The 17,341-nt window shown below is 50.0% G+C and overlaps 1 protein-coding gene across 5 annotated transcripts in view; it reads right to left on the bottom strand.

Moving 5' to 3' along the window:
• The window catches only part of LOC6595997, a 41,411-nt gene that overhangs the window by 7,859 nt on the left and 16,211 nt on the right, over positions 1–17,341 (bottom strand). For 3 of the 5 annotated variants that reach the window (XM_026989492.1, XM_026989493.1, XM_026989494.1), the window contains exons 1-2: positions 8,072–8,450; positions 2,424–4,718 (exon numbers count right to left, since the gene is read on the bottom strand). The exons of the other annotated variants lie outside the window; for them this stretch is intronic. In XM_026989492.1, coding sequence (XP_026845293.1) covers positions 2,424–4,322 — 1,899 coding nt within the window. In that variant the 5' untranslated portion in view covers positions 4,323–4,718; positions 8,072–8,450. Of the gene's footprint in view, positions 1–2,423; positions 4,719–8,071; positions 8,451–17,341 lie in introns of those variants that run through there. 5 annotated transcript variants of the gene reach the window in all.

Raw genomic sequence — 17,341 nt, 5'->3', positions numbered from 1 at the left:
CCGAGGGACACTCCCCCGCACAGGACTCCCCCTCGTAGGGTGAGCGGAGCGGAGTCTGTTCAAGGATGCGCGTGCCGTTCTGATACAGTCTCGTCTGTAGTCCTATTCCTGCTGACGACAATAATTCACAATGCCCTGCTTTCTGCTTTCCACTTTCTACTTTCTACTTTCTGCTTTTGGCCATTTCCAGCGTCGTCCCTTGCCCTTTACTCTGGTTTATGGTTTTTGTTTCCTGTTTTATCGTGAATTGTTGTTCTCCCACTGGGTACCCGGTATCAGAGGGGTCTCTTGGAGCCGTGCAGGCAGAGAGAGGGTGTTGCCTCTGTTCTCGGAGGAGGTATCGCCCCAGTCGGGACTCTCTCTCTCTCTCTCTCTCTCGTTCCCTGCTTATGGCCTTGTCTAGCAAGCATTTTGGCCCTGTGCTTCTGACGCTCTCTTTTGTTCTCATAACAAAACAAAACATTTTGGTATTGTTTGGGGAAATCATAATTTCATAATTTCTGCCCGGAAGAAGGACACTTAATGGGTTAACAAAGTATTCATTCTAAATTAGGACTTGCACTCGTAATATTTCGCACCTTTAAAGCCGCTAACGATTTCCCTTTAGGCGCCCTTTCAGCAGCATCTTGACCACGGCATTTTCATGTACAATCCCCCTCCCTTTCTGAGCCGGGCCGGGGCCGGGGCCGGGGCCGGGGTCAGGGATCGTTCCCACGACACGCACAACAGCGAAAATCACTTTGGTCCCTGCACCCAAACACGACGCGCTGCCAGAGCAAACACGCCAAGACATGGGTCCACAAGGACCTCTGGTCGCCAGGACACACAAGTGGGTGTCGAATTTCAAGATTTGCCTACCGCAAGGGTACTCGTCGACGATGAGGTGCTTTACAGTGCATAAAAAGCGATTTTAGTATTATTTGGTAGGGTTTTAATGAGAGTATATGTGAGTATGAGATGGTCCTTGGAATCATTCAACTAAAACGATTGATCTTACACTTATATGTATGTAGGCACTCTCAAATCAAGGCACCTTCAAATGATAAATTGATAAATTAAATATGGTATAAATTGCAGTAAGAATTCGGCTTACGATACCTGGGAGGGGCTCTCTATTCACTTAAACAAATACAAATGGGATTAAATGATAAATACATTCTATGAACGTGCATTCAGTACGGGAAAAACGTTAAATATAAAGGAAAAGCCGAGGATTTGATACACACAGCACAAACCTACGAGCATGAAGCTCTACGATGCTGCTGCTGCTGCAAGATTCAGTGATGGAACGATGACACGTCCATTGAATCTCTGAATGAATAACCGAGCCTGAATCTGAGCCTAAGACTGAGTCTGTGCCTGTGTCTGTGGCTGTGGCTGTGTCCCCACTCCACTCACAGCTTTGTGTGTGTGTGTGTGTGTGTGGCGGGCACGTCCTTGGGGGAATGGATGCTGCCGCAGCGACGGAGACTAAGCGGACAAATCGTTGATGCAATTTACTGCTTGACTGCATTTGCGCTAATGCCCCTAAATGTCCTCCGGAGGACAATTGAATCCTCACAGACACACATATTCATGCGGGTCTACCATGCATTCACGTTCTTGTTCATGCTACGTATGCGTAATACACTCGTGTGTAGTCCACATCTCGCAATTCGCATTTATTATAATATTTAATATAATATTTATGTTATGCGTGGTCGTTAGAGGCGCTTATTGCAATTCCATTCAGGCATTCAAGCATTAAAGCCGTTGACAAAACGAACCAAATTCAATAAATGATTCAATTCAATATCATTTGCAATGAATAATGGATTCACCTATACTCGTAAATGCATATGTACGTATATTAATTGACGATTATAATCTGATGGCTTCTACAATGTATTTCACATTTTAGGATCGCCATTCTTTCGCTCTATGCGGATGATGGAATGAGCAAGGCGATTCCTTTCTCCAAATGGAGAGTTTATTCTAGGACAACCAATGAAAACGTCCGAGAGTGCAAAAACAAAATATGTACGGGCGTGTGTGCTATCGAGGCTGGGAGCGAGAGGGCAAAAACCAAATACATGTCGTGTGCGTGTGCGTGACGAAGAAAATTAATCTTGCACATTGCCCTAAATTGTTGTTGCTCCCAGAGCCAGAGTTTATACGATAAAGGTTTTCTGTTATTTGAAAATTATATAATTCAATAAAGCAGAAACCAAGAAACGAAAAGGCAAACGAAGGAAAACTCGGCAAAACTCAGGAAAGCAAGCAAGGAGGAGAAACCAAAGGAAAAGTGGAAATAAAATAGAAATACCCGAATGGTGGGGTGGTATAAAATCTGTTTATTCTCATTTCTTAAAGCAAACATTTGCTTTGGCTCCTTCATGGACATGCTCCATGGCCCATGGAGCAGGACCTGCTCCTCCACTCACCTGCAGCTTGCTGCTGGGCGGCGAGACGACCAGGCAAATCTTCATGGTGGCCCGCAGGAACTCCTCCCGCTTCGTGCCCAGGTCCGGGGTCACGGCGCCCGGCGAGGTGACGGCCGACTGCTTCAGGGGCGAGCCCCGCTTGGGCGAGGAGGCGGTGGGCAGGAAGGGATTGAGACTCCGCACCAGACTGCCAGAATGGAACCGGCCGCCGCTCTCCTGCTGGGTGCCGGCGGGTGGCGAGGCCGACGGCGGGGGCTGGGCCTGGGGCTGGGACTGGGCGACGGGCGCATGGTGCAGCAGACGAGTGGGCGAATTCAGGCTGAAAAGCTTGCGCCTGTGCCGTCCGGGCGTCGAGGAGGAGCTGGAGGCTGGACTGGGACTCGGCCCAGGGGGACAGCTGACGCCGCTCTCGCTGTGCGTCGACTCCTGGGACCCGGCGCGACTGTAGGCGGGGGTCGGCAGCTGGGCGGACCGCGTGCCAGCGGCACTGGCATTGTACTTCACGGACGTCACGTTCCCGTCCAGCTGCAGCTCCTCCATCGGCTCCAGGCCATCTTCCTCGTAGGTGCTGTGGTAGGTGCGGGCTGTGATCTCCGGCAGGAAGGGGTTGTTCGGGGAGGTCAGCGTGTACTGGTAGTAGCCGCCTCCGGCCTCGCCGCTCTCCACGGGCAGCGTGCTGCCCGCGTCCGTGGCATCGGTCTCATCGGGTGTGCTCTCCTCTGGGAAGGAGCCACCGTGGAAGCCCACACCGCTGCTGCTGGACAGCGGCCCGTGGGCGCCCATCTGCTCCCACTCCCCCGAGGAGGAGTTGTGCGAGGAGGCGGTAAAGCCCTCGTTCGAATGCCCCTGGCAGCTCCTCGAGCTCTCGTTGCTGCTCTTGAACAGGAAGTTCTGGAGTCGTGTGAGCCGCACGGAGCTGCTCTCGCTGGTGAGGCTGCAGCTCCGGCTGCCGCTGGCCGGTGCCGAGGATGTGGTCGTTGTAATGGATATCGGCTGCTGGTCGCTCCGATTGCTGCTCTGTGTCTCCAGGCGTCGCTTGCTACGCTCTTGTGCATCCAATCCTGTTCCTGTTGCTGCTCCCGCACCCGCACCCGCACTCGCACTCGCACCCGCACCGTTGGCCGTGCTCACCTCTCCGCCCATGGATGCGGTGGTCGTCTGTTGGCCACAGGCCCAGTAGAAGACGCTCGTCTGGGAGCCGCTCAGATCTCCCAGCTCGCAGTTGCTCTCCAGGGAGGTGCTCGAGTTGGTGGTGGCGACGCTGCTCAGGTGCCGGTAGGCGTACTCCGGGGGCGTGCACTCGTCGGGGCTGTCCAGCAGCAAAGCGGGATTGATGTGTCCGCCGAGGCCCACACCGGGCAGATGGAGCTGGCTGAGGGCGAAGGCCGAGGGGGGCCTGCCACCGACCAGGTTGTTGTTCTCCGACGACAGCGGCAGTGGCAGCGGCAGCGGTGGAGTGGCACGGCTCTTGGCCTGTAGCTCTTCCGGCGTGGGCTCCTGACGCTTGATCTCCAGCGACCGATGGTCGCCGCGGCGGAAGGAGCGTCGCAGCCGCTCGGCGAATTTCGATTGCTTGGGTGGCTTGTCCTTGGGCGGCTTCTCCTTGACCTTGCCGCCAAGCAGACTTGTTGCCCGTTCAGTCTTTTCTTTGCGCGTCTCCTCCTTCTCCAGGAGTTTCTCGTGCATTGGAGCGATGGTTGAGGACCTGGTCTCCGTCGCCGTCTCCGTCTCCGTTTGCGTCTCTGTTTGCGTCTCTGTTTTTGTCCGCGGATATGGGTTGGGGCTGGGGTGTGGTTGAGGCTGTGAGGCCTTGGTGTTTCTGGCTCTGGCTCTGGCTAAGGCCGGGCTCTGGTTGCTGGTTGCTAATGTAATTGGTGGCCCCGCAAAGCCACCACCCATTACGGCCGCACTTTGCCGTGATGTTGGGAGGGTCTCGAGCCTCCTTCTGCAGTCGTCTCCTTCCCCGTTTACCCTTGTATTCCTGTATTCCTGTATCCCAGTAGCCCAGTATCCCTGTATCCCTGTATCCCTGTGGCGTGTGGCGGGATATAAAACACCCGATGGTTGTTGGTTCTTAAATTTGTCTATTCACTAAATCGTAAATCGTAAATCGTAAATCGTAATTTATGAAGCGTTGATTTTCCCCAAAGAAACACACATTACGTGTATTCGTATTTCGTAAACCTTATTCTAGGTATCCTTTAAAGCGTCCTAAATATATATTGTATTGTGTGTGTCCTTCACAAGTAGAAGGATGCTATTGCTTATTCTATTATTTGGTTGTTCGATGGTTTGCTGAAAATGGGAGAGAAAAGAATAGGAAAATGTTTAAAATTTGTGTGTTTTCTTTTAAAGGCGAGAGGTTCTATGTGATGCGGCGGCGGCCCCCCTTCTTCGACCTGACTTCCCGACCCATTCGATTATCCTTAAGCCTACCAAATGGTAGCCCTTCTGTAGTACATAGTTCAGGAAAAAGTGCTTTAAATGTTGTGCAAACGAGTCTCACGTGAGTGTATTCTATTGGGGATCTCTTTGGGGATCGTTGCCTCGAATGCAGACCTCTAAATACCTCTACACTCAAATGTCCATCGAGTATTCCCTCATAGAAAGCACTTTGGGTAACTACAGGGTGAAGCACTCTTCAAACAAAATGAATGTAAATTCCATAATTTAATTAAAAAATCAATTTATTGGCGCAACCATCGCTCGGAAATTTTCATGAAAGTTTTTTCCTTTTTCCTATTTTGGGATTAGTTTTCCTATATTTTTCGATTTCGTTTTTTTTTTCTATGGGAAATGAAAACTTTTGGGGTTTCACGTGAACATGGGGGGTGCACATGGGGGTGCACATGGGGGCACATGGGGGAAACGTGTTAGCATTTCAAATGAAGGGCGAGACACGAATTTTACCATAATTTTGCCAATCTGGATGCCAATCGATGGAAATATAAGAGAACTTTAATGAATGTGCATATATTTTGGATGTCCAACCCCTTGGCTAAACGGAGGGGAGGAGCCCTACCCATCTGGTGTTCCAACAGAGCGAAGAGAGGATTTAATAAGTGCAGCCACCGCCATGGAATGGACTCTTGGAACACATCCGTTAAGTCCCTTAGTCCCTCTGGCCTCGAATGCCCTTTGAGGAATCCCCGATTTTCGAAACAAATCGATGTGCACATTTATCTCGTAATCGTATTCAAAGGTGCATCTGTCCTCGTGGCTCCGATCCAATCTCTTCTATCTCGGGAAATGCAAATAGCAAATTGCAAATGCTGTATGGCCATAAAATATGGAAAACAAGAATCGAATAAGCCCGGGAGCACATTAATCTGCTTTCGGTTTACGAGTATCGTATCTCTCTCTCTCTCTCGCTCTCGTTCTCATTCTCATTCTCATTGCCCGTAGATATCAGATATGTTATTGTTAAGGTCACGAAAAGATTACCAAGACGAGGATTCATGGAGGCTCTTTCAGCAATCCTTTGGGGAATCTTTTTTCGAGCCAACGAAAACTTGGCCATAAAGTGGTTCGGAAAGCTTTATTGTTATTAATATTATTTGGCCATAAATACGAATACGCTCGGATACGGATAAGGACAGCGATACCAATAGGCAAACATGCTCGTAAGAGTGGGGTGCCGGGCCCCCGGCCTCCCTGCACCCCCCGCTGCTGCACATAACATAAATCATTGCACACGCCTGGACGCCTCTCGAGCACGCGACGTGGCCCGCCGACGTGGATGTGTGCGTCTGCTTGGGCCTAGACCAAAATAATGTATAATTAAGCCCCGAGGCAGGGACACAGACGGAGACGCAGACGGAGACGGAGACGGTGTTTTGGGGCTGGTCTTTAATAAAGTCCACCATCCTTCATGCCCCACAGTGGCCACAGTGGTGGTGGCAGAAGTGTGGCTGGCGGCATATTGCCCGATTGAGTGTGCCCCCGCCTCCTCCTGGCGTTCCCTTAATTGGAGTGCAGTTTCGTGGCTCAGAAGAAGACATCCAGCGCGAAGTAAGGCAGTTTTCATAAGAGTCCCATTTCAGCATGAACCTATTCCCTATTTAGAGAGGAATATCGCATTCAAAGACCCTGGACCCTAAAAAATAAGCGCACGACCCAAGGGTAGCTCTCTCGGTGGAGACCTGACACCTCCTCCGAAACAAGCATCCTCCTCGTTCACGTTGAATAATTGTAACCTATTTTCCAGCAATTTAAATATTCTATGCTGTGGAGGAGGTGCTGTCCCCAAGGAGTGGGTTCTCGCAGCGAATCACGGCAGAGCCCAAGATAAGCGACCGAGCGAGCGAGCGAGCATGTTGTTCTCCTTCATTAAATTAAATTAAATGTGTGTCTTGCGATTAAATTTTATATTCAACCCAAACCCCCAAACCCCAACCCCAACCCCAACCCCAACCCAAGCCCAAGCGACGCGTCGCTCGCCTGCTCGTCCGGATGTGGGTCGCGACGTGCGAGAGAGAGAGAGTTCAAGGCGCTTTTCGATTTCAGTGGAGCTGCCAAATCCGTCCGACAACGACAACGACAGCGCCACAGCGCCACAGCGAGCACCACAACAACGGACAGTGAAGCGCCGTCATTTCCGCTGCCTGTCAGAGCAGCAAAAATTTAATTTTTATGGTTATGATGTCATCAGCATAAGAGGCAGAGAGCCAGAACCAGAACCAGAACCGAAACCGAAACCAGTGCCACAGCCTGTGCCCCTGCCTGTGCCATTTGCAGCGACAGAGCCACAGAGTCCATGCTGACGCAGTCGTGAAACCAGACGTGAAACCCATACAAATTGGCCCCGCAATACAGTGGAGGCGTCCGCTTCTTCGTCTAAGCACAACGCGTACTCCAGGACCCTGAGGGAATGCTACACCTTTTTGGAGGGGAGGCGATTAATGCGTGGCAGGATTTATACGAGCTGTTGACCAGCCAGCAAGCAGCCCCACACCAGTACCAGCGGTGCAGTGTCTATATATAGACTTCGAAGACTGAACTTCGCAAATGCCCCCCAGGCCACAAGCCAGGGCCACACTTTTTATGTGGTAATGTTACATTTTGCTGAGCAATCAAAGGCGCAGCACAACTTTCCTTTGTGCGGTGGAAGGAGCCGAAGAAGGAGACAAACCGCATCCGGGGCCAACTTGCACCAGGAGTTTGATCGATAAGCCTGCCTCCCCCCCCCCTGTATAACCCCCTGACAGACAGACAGACAGACAGACAGCTGGGGCACCACCAGAGAAGTCAACCGTCGCCTCATCCGTGTCCCGTGTCAAAGCTGAAGTTTAATCTTTTGGGCTGGCGACACATTGGGCCAGAATTGATTTTTAAAGCGGAAAGGGGGCCCGGGGGCTGTGGGGCTGTGGGATTGGGAGGGGACTCGATATCTGGGGACCCGGGCTCTGATTTATGCAAAGGGGTCTGTCAACTTTTGCAGCAAAACCCCCTAAGGCGAAACAAAAACAGAACTGAAGTGAAGAGAAGAGAAGAGCAGAGCCTGCCACGGCCATGCCCGCCTGCAAGTGAAACAATACCGATAGGGAGAACATCCATCATAATATTGTCTTTTGGGGGGCGCCACTCCACACCACACCACACCACACCCTCTCCCCTGTGGCATCGATTGCCACCTGTACAGTACTTACCTCGCGTTGATTCCCTAATGGGAGCTCCTCTTCGATTCCGATTCCGATTGCGATTGCGATTCCGAATGCGATTGCGATTGCGGTTTCGACCTCCTGGCTTTTCTTTTCTTTTTCCGAGTCCTCTTTCTTTTGTCTGGTCGGGACTGTTGGTGCGGCTGCGTCTGCGTCTGCTCCTGCTCCAGCCGCCACCCGCCGCACATTTATTTTTTGCAATTTGGTTGGTTCTCGGTTTTTTTTTTTATTTTGGTTTTTGTTTTACGTTAGCTGGTTTTCCCGGTTCACGGCACAGCCTATGACACGGGTACACACATAAACTTAAATACAAACGGACACGGAGGGAGACACGGCTACGGCTACGGCTACGGATACGGATACGGAGAAGGGCCTTATTCGAAAAAAGTACTCAAGAGAGCAGAGCATCCGACGAAGGAGGCCGGCCGCCAGTAGAGACAAGAGTCTCCCCTGGATTTGGGGGGTACGCAAATGAGTTTATTGCTGGCAATAAACCCCCTTAATGCCCCTTCACGAGAGACTTCGGTGCAATATTTCATTTGGATTTGAAAAGTTACCTGCAAAGAGAGACAGAGAAAGAGAAAGAGGGAGAGAGAGAGAGAGAGGGGGAGAGATAGAGAAAACAGAAAGGTGGGTTAGTCGAGGTTGTTATTTTTACGTATTTTATTCATATTTATTGAGATCTGCCAAAAAGTCGTATATATCTAAACCTCTGACAGAGACAGACACAAAGCAAGTTTATGCATAGTAGGACATTCCTTATAGGTATGTACATCCTTCCATGAAAAGTCAGACCTCGCCTCTATACCCATCAGTGCGAGAGAGAGCCACCACCCGCTCCCAGATTTGCTCCTGGGCCTGTTCTAAGGAAAAACACTTCGTGTTTAATGCGAATTCAAGGTGGAAAAACCCATTTAGAGCAGCTGGCGACGGAGCTGCGTCAGACCCAGCAAGAGGAAAGGATATGTAGGTACAGCTTTTTAATTCAGAGACCAACTGCCACCACAGCCAACAATTTAATTTCAATTTTTAATTGAACTTCAATATAAATGGTCCATGCCAGAAGAGTCGTAATCGTAATCGTGATGTAAACACGGTTTCGTGTCGGTATAAACTTGAATCATTCCATTCATAAAGATAATCCAACAGAGCGGCGTGTTCTCTGTGCTGTCGCTGTCGCGTTTATACGGGCCTTAAAATCTGAAATTCATCTGCTTATCAGTGGACGCGATCAGCTGGCAGTGCGGCGAGCGAGCGCCCACACGCTTTCGTGAAGTGACGGCACAACAAATGAGACGAGCAAGGTGCCGTTAATTGTGACAGAGAATGCAATGCACACGCATAAATACATACATACATACACACATACACGCATGCATACATTTGCATACGGAATGCATGTAAAATGACACAGTGCTACATGTATATTTACACAGTGCTGCAGACTGTTGGTACTCCAGATGTAGATATGTCCAACCGACCCTCGTGTATATTTACACAGTGCTGCAGACTGTTGGTACTCCCCATGTAGATCCATGTGTTGGAGCGACCCTCGTGTATAATTACACAGTGCTGTAGACTGTTGGTACTCCCCATGTAGATCCATGTGTTGAAGCGACCCTCGTGTATGTTGTAGGTGGAAGCTTTGTTCTGCCCAATCCCCACAATGGTTCTGCTCTCTTTTGATTCGAGTGGAGTGGAGGCAATGCATTGCTCAATTAGAGATTTATTACTCTGCTAACTCTCTCTCTCTCTCTCTCTCTCTGCCTGTCTCTATTGCTCTGGGGAGTAGTCATGGTAATGAATGTGTTAATTAGGAATACGAGCACATTCAATCAGTATTAGATTTCCCTGTAGAATCATCGCCCTTTCAGGCGAAAATAACCAAGGTACATACATATATCGAGTCGAGAGTGTGTATAGAAAATGTGAGTGCTTTAAAAACACTCGACCCGTTGGCTGTTTTCATGTTTTCCTGTTCTCCTGTTCTCCTGTTTTCCTCTTTTCCGACACCTGACCCACATTCCACATTCCAAATTGCACGTGTCCCACCCACCGAGGGAGGAGCATTTGGGCATTTGGCCGTCCAGGAGCAGCATGTTATGCAAAACAAAACAAAAATTCAATTTCAATTCAATTAATCACGCTTGATTACCACCAATAATGGCCTTCGGGCAGACACCGACGCAGACACAGGCCCACAGAGAGATGGAGAGAGAAAGAGCTGGAAAGCCGAATAGTCGAATAATTCCCTTGTGCAATCTGTTTGGGCAGCCAGCAGCAGCAGCAGCAGCAGCTCCAGTCCTTCTGCCTTCATTGTCCTTGGCTGCAACTGCTTCCGATGCCAGTTTTTGTTTACCACTTTGCACATTTTGCTGTCAAATTTGTTGATTTATAGTTCCCGATGTGCCTTGCCTCCCCAACTCGAACGAAAGCCTCGCCTGGATCAGTGTGTGGCTCCCGATGACAGCTACATAGATTCTGATGGAGCAAAGGCACTGGGGAGTGCCCCACCCCCCCCTTCCCGCCCCTCACAAAAAAAAAAAGGAAAATAGAATTCTCGAAAGTAAAGAAAAAACAGAAAAACTACGATAAAGCCAACCTACAAAAGGAACAGAGAGACAAAAAGTCCTGCCAACATTTCAATGACAATGCGGCTGTTTGTTTGCCAGATTCGGCACTTGGCTTCGGCTTCGGCTTCGAATTCGGCTTTGGCTTTGGCTTTCTCTGTGGTGCAGATATCCCTTGGATGCGTTGGGCCCGGGAGTTGGCCCCCATCGAGTGAAAACTGTTTTCAGAACTGTCAGAATGCGATTAGGCACCTGAAATAGTTTGTGGCATCGCTAGCCATGCCCCCCCAATGGATGCGGATAGCCCGCCTCGCCACTCCCCACTCCACACTCCCCATTCGATATCCAGTCGAGTGCACACACCGCCTGCACACCGCACAGACCCACAAAAGAGCAAAGATTGAGTACGCCCGCCGGCATACAAATTCCCCCGTAGAGTCCGTAGATCTACGGGCGAACCGCAAACAAGGCGGCGGCGATGCTCATTTGCAGGCAGGCCGCATCCCCGACGTCAGACGGAACGAACCCGGATCCGATGTCAGGGATGCTCTGGCCCAGCCCCAGCCCCAGCCCCAGCCCCAGCCCCAGCCACTGCCAATGTGTTTGATGAGGCCGGAGATAATCGTTTGGCAATTGAATGAACCCCATGGATGGCCGTGCGGGGGTGTGGGGCAAGTCGGCTGGCAATGGGTTAGGAGGAGAGTTGAAATTTTTCGGCAAACACTCATATTTTCCATGGTTCAGGCAGGTTTCGGGACCTAGCGCTGCTGTCGAGGCTCAACGAAAATGGATGTATGTCCCGAATCGATAAATATTGTTTAAATAAATTTCAACTTTTCGAAAACCTAACAAAATATTGCCAAATCGAAAGTTTATCAGAGAAATCCCTGCCAGCCTCGAGGGCTGGGATCAGGCATTTCTCTGGGAGTGCAGATATCTTGGCCATCATCCAAGTGGCTTGAAAAGTTTCAGAGCAGAACCTAGTTCATATTCGCATTATTCGTTTTATCGATGTTATTCGGCCGAAACTGGGCCGCAATGTGTTTGCAAATGAAGCACGCTGAAGACGAGACCCCATTTCCAGCACATGCACCTTTGCAAGGAGGAGTGCTCCAGCTCTGGCCACTTGGAGCTCTCGAAGCTCTATAAATTACGGGGGCAGAACAGAGTCAGAGTCAGAGTGAGAGTCAGAGTCTAAGTCTGAGTCAGATAAATTTGCAGTGGCTATGCGCCCGTTTGGCAAGTGTTTTGCTCGTGGGGCAAGACACTGCGGGCGCTGCCTCGATGGACGCCTGCCTGCCGTCGAGTCCCGCGCGCTCTTATTCGCGGGTGAAATCGATTTAAATGCTTCGTTTGCGTGTTCTGTTCCATGGTTCTGCTGTTCTGCTGTTCAGCTGCTCTGCTGCTCTGCTGTTGGGGTTACCTTGAAGTCTTTATGTAACCTGTGAATGGGGTCGGATCGGGTCGGGTCGGGTCACTATGCAGCATTGTGTCCTGGTTATAGTAGTCGTAACAAAGCGAATTTCCATGCTAAATAGCCTGACACGTGGCATCTGCCACTCTCTGGGCAACGCCACGCCACGTCCCGCTCTGGCTCTGGCTCCTACGTCCCTTTTTTTTTTTTTTTTTTGCTTTTTTATATACCAGAGGAGCCATTTTGATTGGCGTTTGATAAGCCATAAGGACGAGCGAGCGCCGGCCCGGTCCGGTCCGGTCTGGTCGAACGGAAGGTCCAGAAACTGCCACAAAGGCACAAGTGGTGTCTGACTTCATTCTTCATTTTCCATTCACCATTCCGCTCCGCTCCACTCCGCTCCGCTCCACTCCGCTCCGCCGACGTTGTCGATTATTGTGGGGCAGCAGGCACCACTCGGACAAATTTGTGCCTGTGCCTCTGTCCCCCACACACTGACCCCTCTGCCCCGCCCCGCCCTGCCCTGCGTGTGTTGCAAAAGTTGCAATCATTTCAGAAAAGGGCGCAAGCCCTCGCGTATGGCGTGGTTCCCACACGAGGATAACTATCTTTTGGCATTAATTTCCCCCTTTGGAGAGTGGCATTATTTCTGGTATCAACAAAATTTTCCACGAACTCGGTGTCCCAGTAATCGGTGTTTGAGCACCTGGCTTATGGGAAACTGTATGTTAAGAGCCCTTGGAGGATCCCCCAAAACAGTTTGTGACTGGGATTCGGCTGTCATTGGATGTGCTCTTAGTCGATCCTTGAAATATTCGACATATTTACACAAGATCCCCGAGAAATGGGGACAGCCCTGAGCAGAATTGATTACTGGGACACTGTACAGTGTACACAGGGAGCCGTGTAAGCCGCCCTGCAGTCGGAGTGGGAGTGGGAGTGGGAGTGGCAGTTGCAGTTGCACTTGTTTGCCTAATACTTTGTTGCAAAGCAAATTCGACACACATTTAGCTGGGGATACGTGTACGGGGGACATTGTTGCTAATGTCTGCCCCATGTCAGGTGGACATGCAACATGGCCACCACTGCTCCCAGTCGACAGCCACCGGGAGACAGGGACACGATAGCTGACACGCAAACACATAAACGCCATTTTGCCTCCAGGAGGAGCTAGTACCTACATACGTGAATGGCACTGACATTCTCAAGAATTGTCCCCGCTTCCCAGTCCCCACAGTCCCCACAGTCTCTGGCTCCAGGAATGGCAAATTTTTGAGTTAATTTCTTGTCATTGCTGCTGCTGCTGCTGCTGCTGCTGCTGCTGCCACCAACCCCCATATCAAATCCGGTGGAGGGGTCAAAGCCACTCCGATATATCAAATTAATTCCATTCCATACCCTCGCATCCTTCTCTCCTGCAACCTGGACACGGCCTGGCATGACTCAGTGATTGCTGTCCAGGGCCCAAAACTGGGATTCACGAACTGGGATTCGCATTTGACACGTACATTGACACACACACACACACACACACATGTGACAGACAGACAGACAGACAGAGAGACAGGCCCGAAAACTTGCGAGGGGCTTAGGCCGCATTTAGTTTTCGCTGCTGGCTTTGACAGCACACACACACACGCATACAAAGGACGAAGGACAGGGGACTTAATGAATTATGTGCAAACTCAAAGTTTGCCAAAATACTCACAAATCAAATGATTTCAACATAAATTTCGTGTCTAATTCGCACCTGAGAAGCGTACGAAACGAGCAGACATACGTAAGCCTGTGGTTAAACCAAGTGGCGGCTTTTGTCTAAGCAATACACACACACATCTCTAATGAGCTTATTGCCTTTAAAGGACCCTGCTCTTTCATGCCAGGGATAGGCCTCTGCTGGCAAGACGGCTTTAATTGGCCTTTAAGCCGATTTCCATTGAAGAAAATTGGCCAACATTTGGGCGGGAGTACGATAGAAAGTCGTGCATCCGAATGATGGACAAATCTGCAATGTTTTTCCCTGTAGAATCTCTCCAAACAAACCAGTTTCGGTACCAGATTGAAATACCCTTGATGGAAATTTATGGCAATTTAAAGGTGAAAGGAAATGAATATTTCCCACAAAAAGCTGAGACCTTGACTTGAGATTGAAGTAACTAAAATGTTGAGATCTATTCCCAAAGTTTGTAATACTCTGTGAGGGTTAAGCCACACTGGGATAGAGGGAGAGCGAGAGCACGGCTTCCTACAAGATTTCTGCAGGGAATCCTCCGCCTTTCCATGCAATTACCAAAGTGCGAGTCCATTGAAGGTGTAAGTAAATCCTTGCAGCACTCTTAATGAGGTCCTTCCATTCCACAAGCACCCACACACACACACACACACACACACAGCATAGTCATGGACATAGACACATTCACATTAACCGACTTTTTACACATCGATTATTGATCCGTGCCACAGTTTTTGGCGAGGTGTCGTCCTTTCGCAACTTCTTACGTCATTTGGGAAATGCTCCGACAACCGGTGCCGCGGCCTAGATGGGGTGCCTGCCTCCCGTTTGAATGTGTCATCATTAGGGTTCGTCGTGCAGTCCCCACCCACTTGGATGGGGCATGGGGCAAGGGGCAAGGGGCAGGGGGGATGGCCAATACACAAATCGATCGCTGTGGTTTTCTTTCATTAAGTATATTTCGCGCTGTCGGTGGAGGGTCGTTCCCGTCATTCGGCGTTATTATTGTAATAAAAATTTACGTAAATCGTGCCCCGAACCCTGCGCCACACACACTTGCTCTCACGCACAGTCGTGCTGCTCCGCGGCTCGTCCTTCGGCGAAAAAGTTGCCTTTGTTTGCCAATTTTTATGAGCAGACTACCAGCCACCCCCCTACACACACACACACACACACACACACACACACTCACCACCTGTTCCTGGTGCTCCTCCGGAGTCCGCAGTCCGCCATCGCCATCGCCACCGCCACAACACCTGCAGACTAATTAATGGCAAATTCCTGCCGCCTCATGCATGATGTATATATAAGGTTATGAAATCACAAAGTTTCCCATTCGGATGACGAGCCCTGGGGACGGGGCAAAGCGGGAGCCATGATTATCGATTGGACCCGAGGGGATTGTTCCGCAAGCGGAACACTGCAGCGGCTGCAAGGGCTACCATGTACCTGGATCCATGTAATTATTCGATTTGTCCAGCTATCAATTGAATGTCGCAACCAATTAACATCTGAATACGTGGGCGGAGTGGAAACGTCAGCACTATTTATCAGGTTATTGGAATTGTGAGTGCATTTGTAATGGCAGAGATGCCAACGGATGATGCCTCAAAAAGCTGGAGAGCTACTCTGCGAGAGAGTAGATCTTTATGTTGCGGGAGACCCTTGGTCTCCTTCGATGATCGGAAGACACGAGCACACCCTTTAGTGCTTAGCCACACTGGAAAAGAGAGGAAAGAACCTCTCTCTCTTCGCCCTAGAGAGTGGTTCTTTATGCTACCTGGAGGTTGTGCCTTCAAATAAATAGATAATCGGCAGATAAGTGACATGAAACGTTCGTCCTTTACTGCTTAGCCACACTGAGAGAGAGAGAGAGAGAGAGAGAGAGCCACTAGCGGGTATGCCATAGTCGTGCTGGCCAATATATTTATGGCTCCCACTTGTTTTCGACAAGTATTTAATTTCATAACAATGGGAAATGGGAGTCCCTGGGAGATGCGAGGTGATGCGATGGGCTGTGCTGTGCTGTGCTGTGTGTGTGTCCTTTGTGCTTCGAGTGGGTCTTCCTACGTAGAAGGTAAGTACAATTCGTATAAGGACACGCACACGCACACACACACGCACACGCACATATAAATATGTGGAGTCTCGTGAAGTATGTTTGAGTTTCGTCTTTGGGCACTTGACAACATTTTGGAAACTTTTAATGACATTCTCGTTTGTGTATGTTTTACTGGAGGGGCAGGAGCAGGGGGAGGGAGCCATTCCCCTTCGTTTTCTATGCTGTGTCAAGTGCTTTTTCCCAGGATTAATCAATTGTAATTGTAGCTCCTCCCCCCCTCTCGATCCCTTTCTCCCTCTTTGTGTGTGTGTGTGTGTGGTCGCAATTAACGGATGGAAGAGCGGATGTGGCAGGCAGTCCTTGGAATTACCATGCTCTCTCCATACAGGCATTGACTTGCTGGCATTGTCCGTCCACATCCTCGTCCGTCCACATCCCACTTGAGAGCACACTCTTCTAAATATTTATTCAAGCAAATTGCTCTTTATTTCCTTTTGCCAGCAGTTTAACATTTGATTTCCATTATTCCATTATTTCCCTTTGTGGGGCCCCGAGAACAGAGCTGAGAGCTCTGCCGGTTTCCGTTTCAGAGGTCCCTCCGAGCACACAACTGTGTTAATGGCGACACATGCCACAGCCACAGCCTCAGCCTCGGTCTCGGCCTCGGTCTGAGCCTCTGTGGCGGCCAGCAGACACCCATCCCCCCCATTCCTTGCCCCAGTTTCGCCCAGTTTCACCTACTTTCAAGGTCCTGCCGGATAGGGAACAAGGGACGGGCTCGCTCTCAAGTGCTGGCAATTATTTACAACAATCTGAGAATTGCCAGATGAAAGGATCAACCGGGAGGCGGCGCTTGGCCGGCCCACCACATTGAGGACTCTCGTCAAAACCTATGCATATGTACACTGAAAGAAAAAGGCAAACACCAGTGCAGAGTTCTGATGCAGGAATATCCAATAAATATTATAGACAGATAATGGAAGACAGATTTCCGTCTTCTGGCTTGTGTCTTGCGTATCTTTGTGGGTATTTTTGTCCAGTGTATTTCCCGGAAGTCGTTCCGTAGTAAACTTCCTCGGTTAAACTTTTCACAGAATTGCTTGCGTGTCAAGCAGCAGCGAGACATTACTGGGATTTTCTCTGGGTATTTTTTTGGGGGACGCGTCGTTTCATTAAGTGAGCGGAAAGTGACGCATGCTTGGCCCTTCCCCCCCCCCCAAGGGGTTGGACATTTTGCGGTTATCCCTTCTTGTCTGCCGCAAAAACGGAGCACGGACCTCGGAGATATGCCGCCACTCAAATTCAGTTTCCGTTTCAAAGCAAACATTTAGAACAAAGGAAAAGCTGCCTTGAAGTCCATTTGCTAAATAATTTGCTGATACCCTGATACCCTGATAACCCTCCCCCCTCTTCAGACATGTGGCATGCGGCCCGGGTCAAGCGCTGTCCCCCATAAATTGACCTGACCCCAATACGGGGC

This window comes from Drosophila persimilis, unplaced genomic scaffold (genome assembly GCF_003286085.1).
Source record: "Drosophila persimilis strain 14011-0111.01,24,50 unplaced genomic scaffold, DperRS2 tig00000431-arrow-pilon, whole genome shotgun sequence".
In the NCBI taxonomy this organism is placed as follows: Eukaryota; Metazoa; Arthropoda; class Insecta; order Diptera; family Drosophilidae; genus Drosophila; species Drosophila persimilis.
Note: the sequence above shows the minus strand (reverse complement) of the source record. Positions and strands in the feature narration are given on the sequence as shown.